The following is a 16,650-nucleotide window of genomic DNA, read 5'->3' on the forward strand; positions in this document are numbered from 1 at the left end:
TCACCAGTGCACATATTCCACCACCAAAAAAAACTCCAGTATACCTCCCATCCCCCCAACCCCCCCACCCCACCCCACCCCCGCCTGTGTAACTGATAAATTTCACTTTACTTTCTCTTTACTTTGGTTACATTCAATATTTCAACAAAAAACTTACTATTATTGTTAGGAATTCCCCACTAGAGTCAGACCTGCTGTGAAGAGATATGAGGTTTCGGATTTTTGTATTTTAGCAACTAAGTCCAGGGAAATTTCTTCCAAAAATTGGATCATTGCAAGCTTGTATCTCTCTTTACTGGTCCTCATAATATGGCGGTCACCATGCCCTTCCCCCCCTCACCGAAAGGAAAAGGTGAAAGAGAAAAACCTTTCCCCTCCTGGGCAGGCATGGGGCCGTGGCTTAGTTCTCAGTCTGGAGACACTTCTGCAAGGAGCTGCCGGTACCAAAAATAATTTAGCTGGTCTCTGGAATCATGCTCGTGCAGCTGCAGTGAGGCCGCACACGTGCGGCCGCTGGGATCACATCTCGGCAGAGAGCCAAGGAGAATATATAAACCATGGGAATTTAGGTTTTGCTTCTTGCAAACTTTTAAATCAATAGTAAGCTTAAACACTAGGAAAATACATGAACTTGTCTTTTGATGTTAACTAAAGCTTAAACTTTGAAGATACACATAAATTGTTACCAAATAATGTTGCAAAAATTATTTCCTAGAAACTTAAAGGTTTTTATTCACCTACTGGGTTCGATTCCTCTGCCCCTCTCAGAGAATCCGGCAAGCTACCGAGAGTATCTCGCATGCACAGCAGAGCCTGGCAAGCTACCTGTGGCGTATTCGATATGCCAAAAACAGAAACAACAAGTCTCACAATGGAGACGTTACTGGTGCCCGCTTGAGCAAATCGATGAGCAACAGGATAACAGTGACAGTGATTTCAGGGGGAGGGACAGAGAGAATACAGGGGTTAAGAACCTTTCCTGCATGAGGTTAATCCTAATTCAAATTCCTAGCATCACATATGGTTTCCCAATCACCACAATGGAGGCACTCCTGAGAGCTGCCAAACATGACCCAGAAACAAAAAATAATTTTTAATGTTTTATGGGACCAGGAGATAGGTATGTGTTTGCACATCATGTGGCATATCATGATTCTAGAATGTGATCGGTGGGGCTGGAGTGATAGCACAGCGGGTAGGGCATTTGCCTTGCATGCGGCGACCCGGGTTCGATTCTCAGCATCCCATATGGTTCCCCAGCACCGCCAGGAGTAATTCCTGAGTGCAGAGCCAGGAGTAACCCCTGTGCATCGCTGGGTGTGACCCGAAAAGCAAAAAAAAAAAAATTTAGGATGTAATCGTTGTCCTGGTTGGTTTGTTTGGGGATGGTAGAGGTGTGGGGAAGGGTTGGGGCTATATCCAATAGTGCTCAGAACATTCTTCCTGGTGCTGTGCTAAGGGATCACTCTTGATGGGCTCAGAGGACCATTATGAGATGCTGGGGAGGAAACCCAGGTTGGGCACACGCAAGGAAAATGCCCTACCCTCTGTACTATCACTCTGGTCCTGAGGTCTAGTTTTGCCACTTGGTATATAACCCAGACAGCTAACCAAAAACCAATGTATTTTTAATAGTCCTCAAAGGAACCTATCAGATCTACTTCATAAAATTTACATGCACTTCAACAAATTCTAATATAAATTCACTGTTATACAATGAGTTACATTTTTTTGGTTGCCATTTGTTGAACACTCAAATATGTCCCAGGTGAGAAGCTATTATTTACACTGTCTTATTTGGGTCTACACCTTCTCCCTCAGATCTTGGGCTTTATTTCCTTGTACTGATAAAAAAAAAAGTGGCCCAGTGAAATTTAAATTTAATATCTAAACTTTCCAGAGGTACTGAGCAACAGAAATGATGCTGAGATCAAGAGCCCAAAGGAAGCCCTAAACCCAGCCAGGTGGGTGTGGCCCCAAACAAAACAAAGCAAAAAGATGCGTTCTTTTCTGGACCCAAGTGACCTAGGATGAACTCCCACTTCAAATATACTTACTATCTGTAGAAGAGTGGGTATCTCACTGGTCCTCTGAGGCCCTTCTATCCTATTCAGCAACTTGGAATAATAATAGTATTTCATTCTTTAAGGAAGTGAAATAAAAAGCACCAAGACTCAAAAAGTGCTATCTTTGCCATCACCATTTTAACATATCCTAACTTTGTGACATATTCCCTGCTTTTCTTTTTCAAAATTTCCTCCTCATAACTAACTGAACGATTTTTTAAAGTTGATCTAGATAGCTGGACATGCCTGTAAGGGCCTCCTACTCCTACGAAGTTCTGCTTTGCCCTCAGCTCTTCTTACATCAGGAAATTACTTTCCTAACAAGGGTTTCCCCAGAGGCACTTCCTGCCCCATCCCACACACCCAAATTAAGTCTTCTCCAAGGCCTCAGGGCCAATCCTCTTGAATCTATTGATTGTGTGAGAGAAATCTAGTCCTTTGGGGTCTGTTATTGGTTCCCAGAACTCCAGTGAAATTGTGCTAATATCTTGGGAACCACATGTCTGGCAAAAGTTGTGACATCCTGGGTAGAATTCAGTGATGAGCAGATAGAATATAACCAAAAGATTCATATCAGTTTGGCCATCATTCCTTTCTCAGAAACAGACAAATACATAATGGGAACTGGGAGCTGATTGCAGCAACTTCACAACACACAAACCAGAGGGCATTAGCAATGGCTGCTTTTTTGCTGTGAAAGGTCAGACTGCCAGCCCTGCCCTGATCTTTCACTGGCTGAGGAGATGCTCTTTCAATTGAAGGCCTTTTAGGTTGGAAGCCCTGCAGTGCTCTCCTTTGGGGCTTGAGCTATGACCTTTATCCCCAACAGTTCCATATTCACTTCTCCAGGCACTAACAGCAGAGAAATGACCAACTGTATTACAATCTGGATCTCTAGGCTCAGTCCCCACCATAGAGTACTTTTTTCAACCAAAAAAGTTGGGGTTAGGGGGAGGTGAGTGAGGTGAGTAGCAAAACTCAGTAATCAAGACGATATTTGTGTAATATTTATTAAAATATAAATTTATTCCAGATAATTCATGGTAAATAAAATATCAAAACCTTTTGTAAGAGAAGATGATTCAGTACTGAGTCTTACTTTTCCCTTTAAAAAGACGAGAGTGTTTTCAGATTGGCCCACTCCCATGTGGCTGTCTGTGACAGAAGCAAATTGGACTAACAGACTGTTGGAAATTTCCAATATGATTCTGGGACAAGGGCTTTTGGCCATGAGCATGCCTCTTTGCCAAGGAGAGTTTTGGGGTGGGTCTACTGCAGTTTCCTGTCACCTTTCAGCACACTTTACTTGCAGCAAAACCTGCTTCTTGCCCTCCAAGCCATGTGAAGGGTACTGGTTCAGAGATGAATGAATGTCCCTGCTATGAGGAAACTTCCATCTCAAACAAAAATTGTTGGGACCAGTGAGATACCACAAAGGGTTAGTATGCATGCTGGAGTGTAAAAAACTAAAGCACGCTGAGGGGCGTGTGCACTCTCGGGCTCTTCGGGTGGCTCTGTCTCACCACCCGAGTTCGGTGCCCTGGAACTGCTGTGTATGCTGTTGGTCAAGGGCAAGCGATGGAAGGAAGAAGGCCAAACTGGTTGCTCGATCAGTTTATTTCATTCTCTCTCTCTGCTTCTCTCCCGGCTCTGGATCTTTCTCTGGATCTGTGTATCTGGCCCCCCAACCCACTCTTACAGCCTAGTTAAATCTCCCCAGCATGAGGGAGTTGGAGTGTACACATAGGTGTGGTCACCATCAATACGGTTGAGGTTCCTTTCCCTTAGGGGATGCTTCTCCTAGAACTTAATTCTCTTTCAGCAGGAAGATCCACCCAAGGGCAGAGTCCCATGAGTGTGTTTCTCCTCTCCTCAGCCAGCAAACATATAAGAATTCATAATATTAATCATTTTGTATAGACACAATAAGAGATGCATTAAAGCTTTTGCATTAAAGCAATAAGAATTGCTCTCCTGGGGCCATCTCAATCTCAGACTACAGTGCTCAAGCCAGAACAGTCTTTCCTATCCCTAGCAGGGTCCTAGTCTCATCATTACTTTTGGATCATGACAGCATTTGTCTATGATCAAGCTCTTAACTTATAGTTAAGAATTAGGCACTTTGGCCAGGCACATCTCGATGCCAGGGTAGCACATAACTCACCACTTGCCCTGGATCCTTCCCGTCCCTCGTCGGGACCCTGCTTTTGGGGTGCTAGGAACTGAGGGCAACTGAGGCTTAAGTGGAGAAAGCAGATGCCCGGGAGGGAATAATATTTGAAGCCAATTAAGTCCCAAGTTACAAAAACATAATATTGTCTTCTTGTGTCTATACAAAAAAGACATTGCTTTAAAGTAAATTATTCAAAAGGCATAAAGAGGGGAGAAAGGCAATGTTATAATATTCAGTGTCCTAGTAAGGTCTGACCTTACAAATTAGCAGAGTCAGATTAAGGGAAATCAGATTAACTGTTTTGGGGAAGAGAGCATAAAGAAGTGATTACAAGCTAAACAAAGGGTTGGGAGTGACTCGGGAACACCTTGATGGGTATGACTGGAGTAAGCCTAAACTCCGGGAAAACTGGGATGAGCTCCTTGAGGCAAGAGGGGGAAAGGACAAAGTAATGTCATCCTACACTGGAGCCCCTGGTTTGATCCCCAAGAGCCACATAATCCCTTGAACACTGCCAGGAATGACTCCCTGCAAAAAGCTGCTGATTCACTATCCTGTGCATTGCAAGATAAAAACTACCTACACATTTTTATTTTACAAAAACATAAAATAGTAATCAAAGGTTGAGACAGCTGAAGTGTAGAGTGAATGCCTCACATTTTAAAGGCCCTGAGAATTAAATCTCCAGCACTACAGGGCCCCATGAACACCAAAATCATTTTAGGAAATTATATTTACTTACTAATAATTGTTCTGACCTCCGTTGACAGTCAAGAATCAGGGACGCTGTCTTATTTGCCAGGGCATAAAAAATCAGATGGGTCGGACACTTAATGCAATTCAGAGACGACCGCTGGACTAGAGCTGATTCCATGGGATTCCATGGGATGTCAAAAGACCGTGTGGTCGCCCATCAACAAGATGGTCAGACTTCCTCATCAAAACCCTGAATGAATGGTTTGAGGTTCTTCCTGTTCCTGAAGCGAGCAGATATCATTGTGCTACACTAGCATGCGACAGGGACGAATGGAGATGTTACTGGCACCCGCTAGAGCAAATCGAAGATCAACAGGATGAAAGTGATACAAGTGATACTAGTAATGGGGATGAAACTCAGCTGAGCCTCACACATGCAAGGCCAGTGCTCTACCACTGAGCTACATTTCCAGTGCTGCGGGCTGTCACAATGACTACATCATTGAGTTGTGTGGTGCTATCAGAATCAGGACTTAATGATTAGCCCTTTCACTCTAGTGAATCACTCTAGCCTTTTGAGCTCTCTCCTGAAACATGCAAACTTTAGGGATACACCTTTTGATTCTTCTTATTTGTATCTACATTTGTCATCACCACTTTCAGCAAACTTCAAAGTTCTCTTTGAACTTTGCTCATTATCAGCTTCCCCCAAGTGACTTAGGTCACCTTTCCTTTTTGCACTTGACATAAATGGAAAACCAACACAAAGACCAAAATGAGGCATAATTTTACTATCATAGAGATCCTATTGCTTTGCTTTCACAGTGTCCAGAGACAAACATTGTTTTGTTTTTCATTGCCTTAGTTTTATCATATTCAAATTATAATAATATTGTCTTTTGCTTTTAACTTCTCCCTTTTTTTTTTGGCTTTTTGGATCACACCTGGGGCAATGCTCAGGGGGTTCTCCTGGCACTGCATTCAGGAATTACTCTTGGCGGTGCTTGGGGGATCATATGGGATGCCAGGGATTGAACCCAGGTCAGCCGCGTACAAGGCAAATACCTACCTCCTATATTATCGCTCTGGCCCCCTTTTTCACATATTTTGCGAATCATCATGCTGTTACATATGATAAAGTTTCATTATGTTTTGTGCTGGTGTAGAATTCTAGAATTTGAACATGCCACACATTGTTTATTCATTCAACTGTTCAATGTTTGCAGTTCATATATTATCTACAAAAATACTACAAACATACTTCTGACACTCGAGAGTCACTTGACTCCATTTCACATGGGTTTACATCCTGGAATAAAAATGCTCAGATTTATCATAGGCATGCACAGTTTTGAAGTAGTAGATTTTAGATATTCTGCTCTGTATATCAGTTTCAGTGGTTGCTTGTTGATTGGCTGCTCGAGGACCATAACCAGTGGTCCACTAGTTCAGTGCACAGGGTCAGACAATTCCCAGTGGTGTTTGAGGACCACATGGTGCCAGGAATCAAACACAGGGCCTCATCCAGTAGAGCAAGATGAGTGCTCTACTAAAGTACCATATCCCCGATTCTAAACACGTTTTATCAAGTGAGGGCTTTTTTTCCCCCTTGAGTAAGTTTTTGTCATTGATTCTGTGATGGTGATAGATTACTATGGTTGATGTTTTTTAACATTGAAACATCCTTCCGTGAATAAAATATACTTGATCATTATGCAAATTTTTGAAATTAGATTGTGTGCTCTGTTTGTTTTGGGGCCACACCTGGAGATGTTCAGGGTTTACTACTGACACTTCACTCAGGAATTATTCCTGGTAGTGCTTGGAAGAACATAATGATGCTGGAGATAGAACCCAGGTGCATGCACTGTATTATTACAGTGGCCCATAGTTTGCTACCTTTTTGTTTAGGATTTTTGCATCTGTGTTTATAAAAGAGATGGGTCTGCACTTTTTTCTTCCAACGCGGTCATCAGATTTTGGCAACAAAGTTATGTTTTGATCATCATTATATTAATCCTTGTTCAATATAATTATTGTATTAATTTGTATTAATATAATTACTACAAATGTCTGGTAGGTCACACCAGCATTAATTTTATTTATTTATTTATTTTGCTTTTTTGTTTTGTTTTGGGTCACACCTGGCAATGCACAGAGGTTACTCCTGGCTTTGCACTCAGGAATTATCCCTGGCGGTGCTCAGGGGACCATATGGGATGCTGGGAATCGAACCCAGGTCGGCCATGTGCAAGGCAAATGCCCTACCTGCTGTACTATCACTCCAGCCCCACCAGCATTAATTTTATTTTTATTTATTTTGCTTTTTTGGGTCACACCCGGTGATGCACAGGGTTACTCCTGACTCATGCACTCAGGAATTACTCCTGGCAGTGCTCGGGGGACCATATGGGATGCTGGGAATCGTGTGCAAGGCAAACGCCCTACCCCGCTGTGCTATCGATCCAGCCCCACCAGCATTAATTTTAAACACTTCGATACTACATTATTTTGAAACTATGAAAAAACTTAATCAGCATTGTATATGCAAAAATCTGAACTCCATCCTCTTTATCTGGTGTATATTTTATCTTCATGCCAATATTTTATTAAGGCAGTTCAAGTTTAAGCTTCAAATAGACAGTCTAAGTCTTCCACATAGTTTTGTTCTTAAAGAAGTTTTGACTGGGCTAGAGTGCATGCTTTGCATGCCCCAAGGTACAATTCCTGGCATGCTATGGTTCCCTGAGCACTGAAGAAGCCCTAAGAATCACTCTGTATGACCCCCCCAAAATTACAAGGTTATTTTTTGGTTATTACAGGTCCTTTGCATTTCCATTTATCAATTTCCACACAAATGTCTCTAAAAGTAAACTCAGGATCACCACCGTCATCTTTGATCAGAGTGTATTTTTCCATTCTTTAATGTATTTTGTTCCTTGAATCTCTTTCATCAATATTCAATTTTCACTGTACAGACCTTACTAGTTCCATTACATTTACCTAAGCTTTGAGGGACTTTGTATTATTGTAAATTTGTACTTGTATTATTGTATTTTATTATTTATATTATTTGTATTACTATAAATGAGATTATTATATTTCTTGTTTCATCTCCAAATCACACATCACTGATAAGCAGAAATGAAATCAATCTTGTATCCCCTGACCTTGTTAAAATTTCCTTAAGGCTCTATTAGCTTATTCATAACCTGGGGGTGTCACATTTAGTAAAACTTAGAAGTTACTCCCAGTGGTACTCCAGAGACAAGGGATCACACGTAGGGAGCATGCAGCTATCTATGTGCTCCACAGCTCTAAGCCATCTCCCAAACCTTCCTAGATATATATAAACTTAGTTAGAGAAACTAACCATTACTAAAGAGCTTATTTTCCTGATCTGAAAAGTAATACACATTCTGGGGCTGGAGCAATAGCACAGTGGGCAGGGCGTTTGCCTTGCATGCGGCCAACCCAGGTTTGATTCCCAGCATCCCACATGGCCCTCTGAGTACCACCAGGAGTAATACCTGAGTGCAGAGCCAGGAATAACCCCTGTGCATCACCAGGTGTAACCCAAAAAGCAAAAATAAATAAATAAAAATAAAAGTAATACATACTCTTTGAAGAGACTTTGGAAACAACAGAAAATGAGAAGACAATGCCAATTCTTCCAACATGTAGGTTAAGTACTATTAATAGTCTGACAAATTTCCCTTAGTTCAGTTTTTAACAATTTATTTTTTACACGTTTGAGCTTACATATTAGCAATTCTCTCTCATGCTTTTTCCATAATAGATAACAGCATCAATACTTTCCTATACTACCAAATTTTTTGTGTGCATCTCTGTATAAAAATCCCATCACTTAGCTGTTATGACCATTATGCTAGTATACATTTTTGTCACAATTCTCATTATTTTAAGTGTTGTCTCATTGGTTATACAGATCTTCATTAATAGACATTTTTTATTATATGTACAATTTTTCATTGTAAGTACAATTATATGAAAGCATTTTTAGTTTTTTTAATTTTTGTTTTGGGGTCACACCCAATGATACTCAAAGAGTTTTACTCCTGGCTCTGCTGTCAGGAATCACTCCTAGAGGTGCTTGGGGGATTAACTGGGATGCTGGTGATGAAACCTGGGTCAGCCATGTGCAAAGCAAATATCCTACCCACTATACTATCTCTCTGGCCCAATACAGGCATTGTTTTTAATTTACACACATTTGGGGGGGGCTTTTTGGGTCACACCTGGCAATGCTCAGGGCTGACTCCTGTCTCTGCACTCAGGAATCACTCCTGGCGGTCCTGGGGGGACAACATGGGATGCTGGAAATTGAACCCGCGTGCAAGGCAAACGCCCTACCCACTGTACTATCGTTCCAGCCCCTACACACATCATCTCACCTAATCCACTCAACAATCTTCTGAGGTAGATAACAGTTATGCTTCCACTATACATCTGAGGAAAGCTGAATTTTGGTATTTTGATTTAAAAATGTAAAGAAGGGGCTGGCTACACTTTCATCTCCATAAAGAACCACTACTATAATGAAAACTCTTTCTGATAGGGTTCATTATATGATAGGCATATAAACATTGAGAAGAACAGTGATGCAGAAATCTGAGGAAGTCTGGATTTCTTCCCTTCCCTCAGAAGTCACCTGGGCTAACTCACTTCCTTTCAGCTGTACAGTAAGAACACATTTACAATAGGTGATCTCATCTTTCTCCTAGTTCTCAAGTTTTGTCATTCTAAAAATCATTTTATACTTTACCTGGAGATATATCAAGATCCTGCTGGTCTCAAATATATTTAACTATCCTTTAAAAGCCATTGAGCATTGAATACACAGAATTTGCTAGAAAATTGCAAATTGGCAAATAATAGTAAATCCTTAGACATAGTTCCATTTATAAAATGAGAGATTAAAATAGATTTTATTTCTAATATTTTTGGTTCATGGACTTACCAGAGCAGTGGAGTATTAGGGAGAACCGTAGAAGAGATATCTTATACAATGAGTTTGCGTGCAATATTAAGTTTGCCCCTCAGAATAAATTCATATATTACAGTTCAGTGATTTCCCAAGGTTCAATCCTATCATAGGTGAAAGATAAAAATATGGCTGGAAGTGAGAACCACAAAATGGTTATCAGGTACAATGCTGTTTATGTTTACTCATTAGTACTTACCAACACCTTATGAGGTAAGCACTACTATCCCTAACTTGCAAAGGAAGATATCTATAAGTTAGGCAAAGAGAGGTTAGGCACCATGTCAATATTGTCTAACAAGTGCAAGGGTAAGATTTCAACGTGGATAGTCTAACTCAATCCTTTATTTTTAACTGCTAAATGTTTTTCATAGAGGAAAGATTATGTTTGGGGGACGTTTGGGGGACATTTCGTATTTTATGAGCATTCCTGTCCTGAAGATCTTCCAGGTGTCAGTTCCCACTCACAGACTCTGTCTGGTATGTTCAATGTTGTGTTCATGGAGATCCCAAATATTCAGAGTATCAATGCTTTAAAATTTCCAGCAGGTTTTGGCATTCAGTCTCAAAGAACTGGACTATATGACCTCAAACAACATACAATTTATGGGAAGCTTTGCTGGCAAGGGATTCTCAATCTTTCCTAAAAATATAGTGGAGAAACTGAGTATCACATTTTAATGTTTAAATCTTCAAATATCAAAAGTCTAAATATACTATAAAACTCAGTCTTATATAACAAATCCATTGTCTGCTTACCTATTTTCCATATAAAACTGTATTTTTAAATAAAAGGGCACTAGTGTAAATATGTTGATCTTGATCTACTTTATTTTCTCTGATGTTAACCAAAATGTAGTTTACAATATGCTTATAAAACAAATTGAACTACTATGTGTGCAAGAAAAATTTTAAATGGCATAATTTATTCAAATATTTCTCCAATGTTAAAAGCATAACTACTATATCCATTTTTTAAACCTCGTTTTTAGTTTTGAAGTAGAATTCTCCTGTTTTGTGTAGTGCCAGGGATCAAGAACAGGGCCTCACAAATGCAAGACAAGTGGCTCTACTGCTGAACTACAACCCTGAGCTCTCTCATTTATACTTCAAGTTTAGGTCAACACTCATCAGATCATCTATCTAATGGGTTCATCTCATATTTTAGCATTTGGGTCGGTAAAGCTCCCAGATTAAAAAAAAATAGCATAAAGGGTGAAGTACAAGCTGTATATATGGGAGCCCAGGGTTTAATTCCCAATATTGCTTGGTTCCGAAGCACTCCCAGGTATGATTCCAGAACAGTATGCTAGAAACAGCCACTGAGCACCACAGGATGTACCTCTACCACCAAAGAAAGTTCCTATGTCAACTACATATATAGGAATGTGGGGGAAAAGAACTGTGGTGTATTAGCATACTAAAATAAAATTTGTAAATACCCATCCGAGGGCCAATTCTCTAATGCACTGAAGGGTAGTCACAGAATTGAAGGTACACACATAATAATTCCATCTGTACATCTTCTATACAAAAGGAATTTCTCAATGCAAAGTAGTTGTTCTTGCTGAAGAAATTCCCATAATCAACACATTACTAAGAATTTTCTCTAATATGGTTTGTCTCATACCTATTAGTGTTAGGGCTACTAACAAGTGTTGACCCACAGTGATTACAAGTTAAGAACTGCTCTCCAGTATGAGCTATTTGATGTATTATAAATGGAGAACTCTGGCTGAAGAGAAGTCCACAATGATTACATTTATAGGTCTCTTCTCCCATATGAATTCTCTGATGTTTCATAAGGTCATTCTTCCGGATAAAGGCCTTTCTACAATGACTACATTCATATGGTTTCTCCCCAGTATGAATTCTCTGGTGAACAATGAGGGCAGAACTCTGACTAAAAGATTTCCCACAATCATGGCATTCGTATGGTTTCTCTCCTGTATGGGTTCTCTGATGTGAGAAAAGGTGAGAACTTCGACTAAAGCATTTTCCACAATCTTTACACTCAAAAGGTTTTAGTCCAGTATGAGTTCTATGATGTACAACAAGATGAGACCGCTGGCTGTAAGACTTCCCACATTCAGTACATTCATAGGGCCTTACTCTAACATGAGTTCTCTGATGCAGAATAAGATGTGTGCTCTGCCTGAAAGATTTTCCACATTCAGGACATTCGTAAGGTTTTTCTCCAGTATGAGTTCTTTGGTGCCTAATAAGCCTAGAACTATGAACAAAAGATTTTCCACACTGATTACATGTGTACAATTTGTCTCCAGTATGAGTTCGCTGATGAGTAACAAGGTGAGAGAACCAGCTGAAAGATTTTCCACACTCTTTACACTCATAGGGCTCCTCACCAGTATGAGTCTTTTGATGTCCAGTGAGGTGAGAACTCCGGCTGAAAGATTTCCCACATTCCTTACATTCATATGGTTTTTCTCCAGTATGAATAAGTCTGTGCCTGGTAAGGTTAGAGCGCCAACTGAAGAACTTTCCACATTCCTTACATTCATAGGGCTTCTCTCTATGTATACCCTTTGATGTACCAAGAGAAGTACCACGAGCAAGAGAGTTATCATCAACAGGACATTTAAATGATTTATCCACTATTTGAGGTCTTGAAAATTGAATAAGGTGGATATTCTGACAGAAAGTTTGATCACAGGCATTACTATTACTTACATAGTTTTCCTGATGGCTAGTAAGAACTAAATCACGTTGTAAAGTTTTAGTACTTGAGTCATGTTTATGGAAATACTCTCGCAGCACTAGCGGAGCAGGAAGAAGACCATTTTCCCCATATTTACCATTTTCACAGATTCTCTCATGAGTAAATACTTTCTTTTCAGTATATGCCACTTGTCTCAAATGTCTCTCCTGGTTTTCCTGATATTTGTTCAGCTGGTCATCACATTTCCAGACTTCTTCTAATGACAAATACCAGAGGTTATCCTTTGGTATTCTTTCCATTTTAACACCATAGGGTTGTTTATCTTTAGAAATAATCTTATTTAAAACTGATGACTTAATTTCAACTGCAGTCTCTGAAACTGAAATAAAAGATTTTTACTAAAAACAATATTGGTGTGCTGTATATGGAGATAATGTGTAGCATTGTAAGCTATGTAACATTGCTTCCAAATATGGCTTTATAACCTTAGTAGAAAATAAGAGAAAGAGCAATAAACAAAACATGCCATGGTACTTAGTATTCAACAGAAGCAAAAAAAAAAAATGTGTAAAGAGAAGCCACAAGACAAAGTATGAAAGATGGAATCAAAATACTCAAGGGCTGGAGAGATAGTACATCAGGTAAGACATTTGCCTTGCATGCAGCCAGCCAAGCCAAATTTGATCCCCAGTACCCCAAATGGTCCCCTGAGCAACATCAGAAATGATTGTGAGCATAGAGACAAGACTGAATCCTGAGCACTGCCGGGTATGGCCCCAAAACAATAAATGGTGTTATTGACTAATCTGCAACATCCTAATCTGGAAAATCTGACCTTATGTGAAACAGAATTATCACAGATGAAATTAGTTGAAGAGGATACAGTGCTTGAAAAAGGTTGGCCCCTGATTCACTATAATTGGGAAACACAGAGACATACACTGAGAAAATAAGTCATGTGAAGACAAGTCAATTGGAATAATACTTCGAGAAGCAAGGAAATATCTAGGGACACCAGAATCTGGATGAAGCAGGAAGAACTGGCACCTAGATTATTGTTGTTGTTGTTATCAATGTTGTTTTGGGGGCCTGTAGGATGACATTACTTTGTCCTCTCCCCGCTTGCCACAAGTAGCTTGTCCCGGTTTTCCCCGGAGTTTTTGCTTACCCCAGTCACACCCATCAAGGTGTTCCTGAATCTCTCCCATCCCTTTGTTTAGCTATAATCACTTCTCCATGCTGTCTTCCCCAAAAGAGTTAATCCGCGGCTTTCCCTTAATCTGACTCTGCTAACTTGTAAGGTCAGACCTTCCTAGGATACTGAATTTATATTATATAAGTTAATATTGCGCCTTTTGAATAATTTACTTTAAAGCTATGTCTGTTTTGTATAGATACAAGAAGACAATATTATGTTTTTATAACTTAGGAATTAATTGGCCTCGAATATTATTCCCTCCCGGGCATCTGCTTTCTCCACTTAAGCCTCAGTTGCCCTCAGTTCCTAGCACCCCAAAAGCAGGGTCCCGATGAGGGACGGGAAGGATCCAGGGCAAGCGGTGAGTTATGTGCTACCCTGGCATCGAGATGGGCCTGGCCAAAGTGCCTAATTCTTAACTATAAGTTAAGAGCTTGATCATAGACAAATGCTGTCATGATCCAAAAGTAATGATGAGACTAGGACCCTGCTAGGGATAGGAAAGACTGTTCTGGCCTGAGCACTGTAGTCTGAGATTGAGATGGCCCCAGGAGAGCAATTCTATAAGCTTTAATGCATCTCTTATTGTGTCCATACAAAATGATTAATATTATGAATTCTTATATGTTTGCTGGCTGAGGAGAGGAGAAACACACTCATGGGACTCTGCCCTTGGGTGGATCCTCCTGCTGAAAGAGAATTAAGTCCTAGGACAAGCATCCCCTAAGGGAAAGGAACCTTACCCTATTGATTGTGACCACACCTAGGTGTGGACCCCAACCCCCTCATGCTGGGGAGATTTAACTAGGCTGTAAGAGTGGGTTGGGGGGCCAGATCCACAGATCCAGAGAGAGACGAGAGTGGGAGAGAAGCAGAGAGAGAGAATGAAATAAACTGATCGAGCAACCAGTCTGGCCTTCTTCCTCCTGTCACCTGCCCTTGACCGACAGCACACACAGAGGTTCCAGGGCACCGAACTCGGGTGGTGAGACAGAGCGCCCGGAGAGCCTGAGAGTACACGTGCCTATCGGCGTGCTTTAGTTTTTTACAGGGGCCATACCCTATGGTGCTCAGTAGTTACTCCTGGCTCTGCCTTCTGGAATTATACTCCTAGGCGGTGACTGGGGGACCATATGGGAATGCTGGGGATCAAACATGGGACAATTGCATGCAAGGTAAGCATCCTACCCACTATACTTTTCTCCAACCCAATCACCTAGATTGAATCTCCAAAGAAAAACTGGCTCTAACCAATATCTTCCTCTCAGACTTTTAGCATCTAGGACTGTGGGATGCTAAGCTATCCAGTTTAGGAAACTTTGTTTCAGGAGTCCATGCAAACACAGCAGTTACCTGTGCCAGGCTCTGCTTTCTTTGTAAAATTCCCACCAAAGTTCTAACTTTTCATTTATACCTTTTTTAGTTCCTAGAGTCTTTTCCACCCTAATGGGTCGTCTGAGTCTACCAGGTCTTGTCTGGTCCTCACCTGGAAGGATCTTGTGAATACCCCTCTCCATCAGCCATGGTTCTTCTCCTTTTTCCAACTGAAAGATCACATTTGGCTTGGGAAGCTGATGCCCTGCTTCAGAGAAAGATAAGGAATTGTGTGAGGGGTGAGGAACTTTAAACTAAATTCAAAGAAGGACCTGAAACTTAACCCGAAACTGCAACACTTTCATTACTTTTTAAAATTTTTAAATTCTTCTTAATGAATCACCATGAGGCACAGTTACAGACTTACAAGCTTCCATGCTTACATTTCAGTCATACAATGATTGAGTATCCATCCCTCCACCAGGGCCCATTCTCCACCACCAATGTTCCCAGTATCCCTCCCACCGCCACCCCCCCTTCATATACTTTAAGGAATGGACAAAGTGAGGTTGCAAAAACTACAAAAGAAACCTGAGGGGCCAAGGAGATAGTTCATAGGGCAAGTGTGCATGCTTTGCATACTGGTAGCTTGAGTTCAATCTCTGGCACCATATGGTTCCTGAAGCATGGCTGAGAGTGAACCTTTGATAACTGCCAGGCATGACACCTCCCCCCTCAAAATTCAACTAGTCAAACTAAATTTTCAAAAATGCAAAGGCACAAAAACCCTATTCATGTTCCAACAAAATTAAGTTCCTAACTCCAAATCCATATTCTGATATTTGTATCAACATATCTCTATATCTATTAATCAAAAAACAAACAAAAATTTTCTTAGGGAGAATATCTCCAAAAACAGCTAGTCTTACCTAAGGAAACCAGGTTCTTATAGTTCTCTAGCATCACATCTTTGTACAGGACCTGTTGAGCAGCATCTAGCAGCTTCCACTCATCCCTGGTGAAGTTCACAAGTATATCCTTGAAGGTCACCTGTGTCTATAAGAAGAAATAATTTTATATTAAATTAGATGTCTATCTTTACACTCCCTTTCCTGATGGCCGACAGGAACAGAATTTAGATGGCTAACAATGAAGAAAAAAGGGTGGGCTGGTGTGTAATCACAAAAAAGAGATGATCCTTGGGTGGCTGCTGCTGCTGCTGGACATGTATATTCGTTTGGTATCTCTGAGACACCTCCCCGCCTCCCCACCTCCCCAGGGCTCCCCAACAGAGACACAGAGAGACAGGGAGACAGGGAGGCTGGGCACCACAGTCTGATGGTGAAAATGGCCCCTTTAATGCAGAGTTGCTAGCATATTTATAGAACATCTGAAGGGGGGTTGAGGTAAGGACCGGTGTGATAGTCATTTACAAAGATAAACATTTGGCAGAGGAAATTCTTTTGGGGAGATCAACTCAAGGAGACACTCTGTCTCTCAGGGACAACTACATTGCTT

At 40.8% G+C, this 16,650-nt stretch overlaps 1 protein-coding gene across 1 annotated transcript in view; it reads right to left on the minus strand.

Moving 5' to 3' along the window:
- ANHX (anomalous homeobox) overlaps positions 1-16,188 on the minus strand; it is a 34,458-nt gene extending 18,270 nt beyond the window's left edge. Inside the window, exons 1-2 of the mRNA XM_055146659.1 lie at positions 16,062-16,188; positions 15,305-15,400 (exon numbers count right to left, since the gene is read on the minus strand). Coding sequence (XP_055002634.1) covers positions 15,305-15,342 — 38 coding nt within the window. The 5' untranslated portion in view covers positions 15,343-15,400; positions 16,062-16,188. The remainder of the gene's footprint in view (positions 1-15,304; positions 15,401-16,061) is intronic.
- Between the last annotated feature and the right edge of the window lie 462 nt (positions 16,189-16,650).

This window comes from Sorex araneus, chromosome 9 (genome assembly GCF_027595985.1).
Source record: "Sorex araneus isolate mSorAra2 chromosome 9, mSorAra2.pri, whole genome shotgun sequence".
In the NCBI taxonomy this organism is placed as follows: Eukaryota; Metazoa; Chordata; class Mammalia; order Eulipotyphla; family Soricidae; genus Sorex; species Sorex araneus.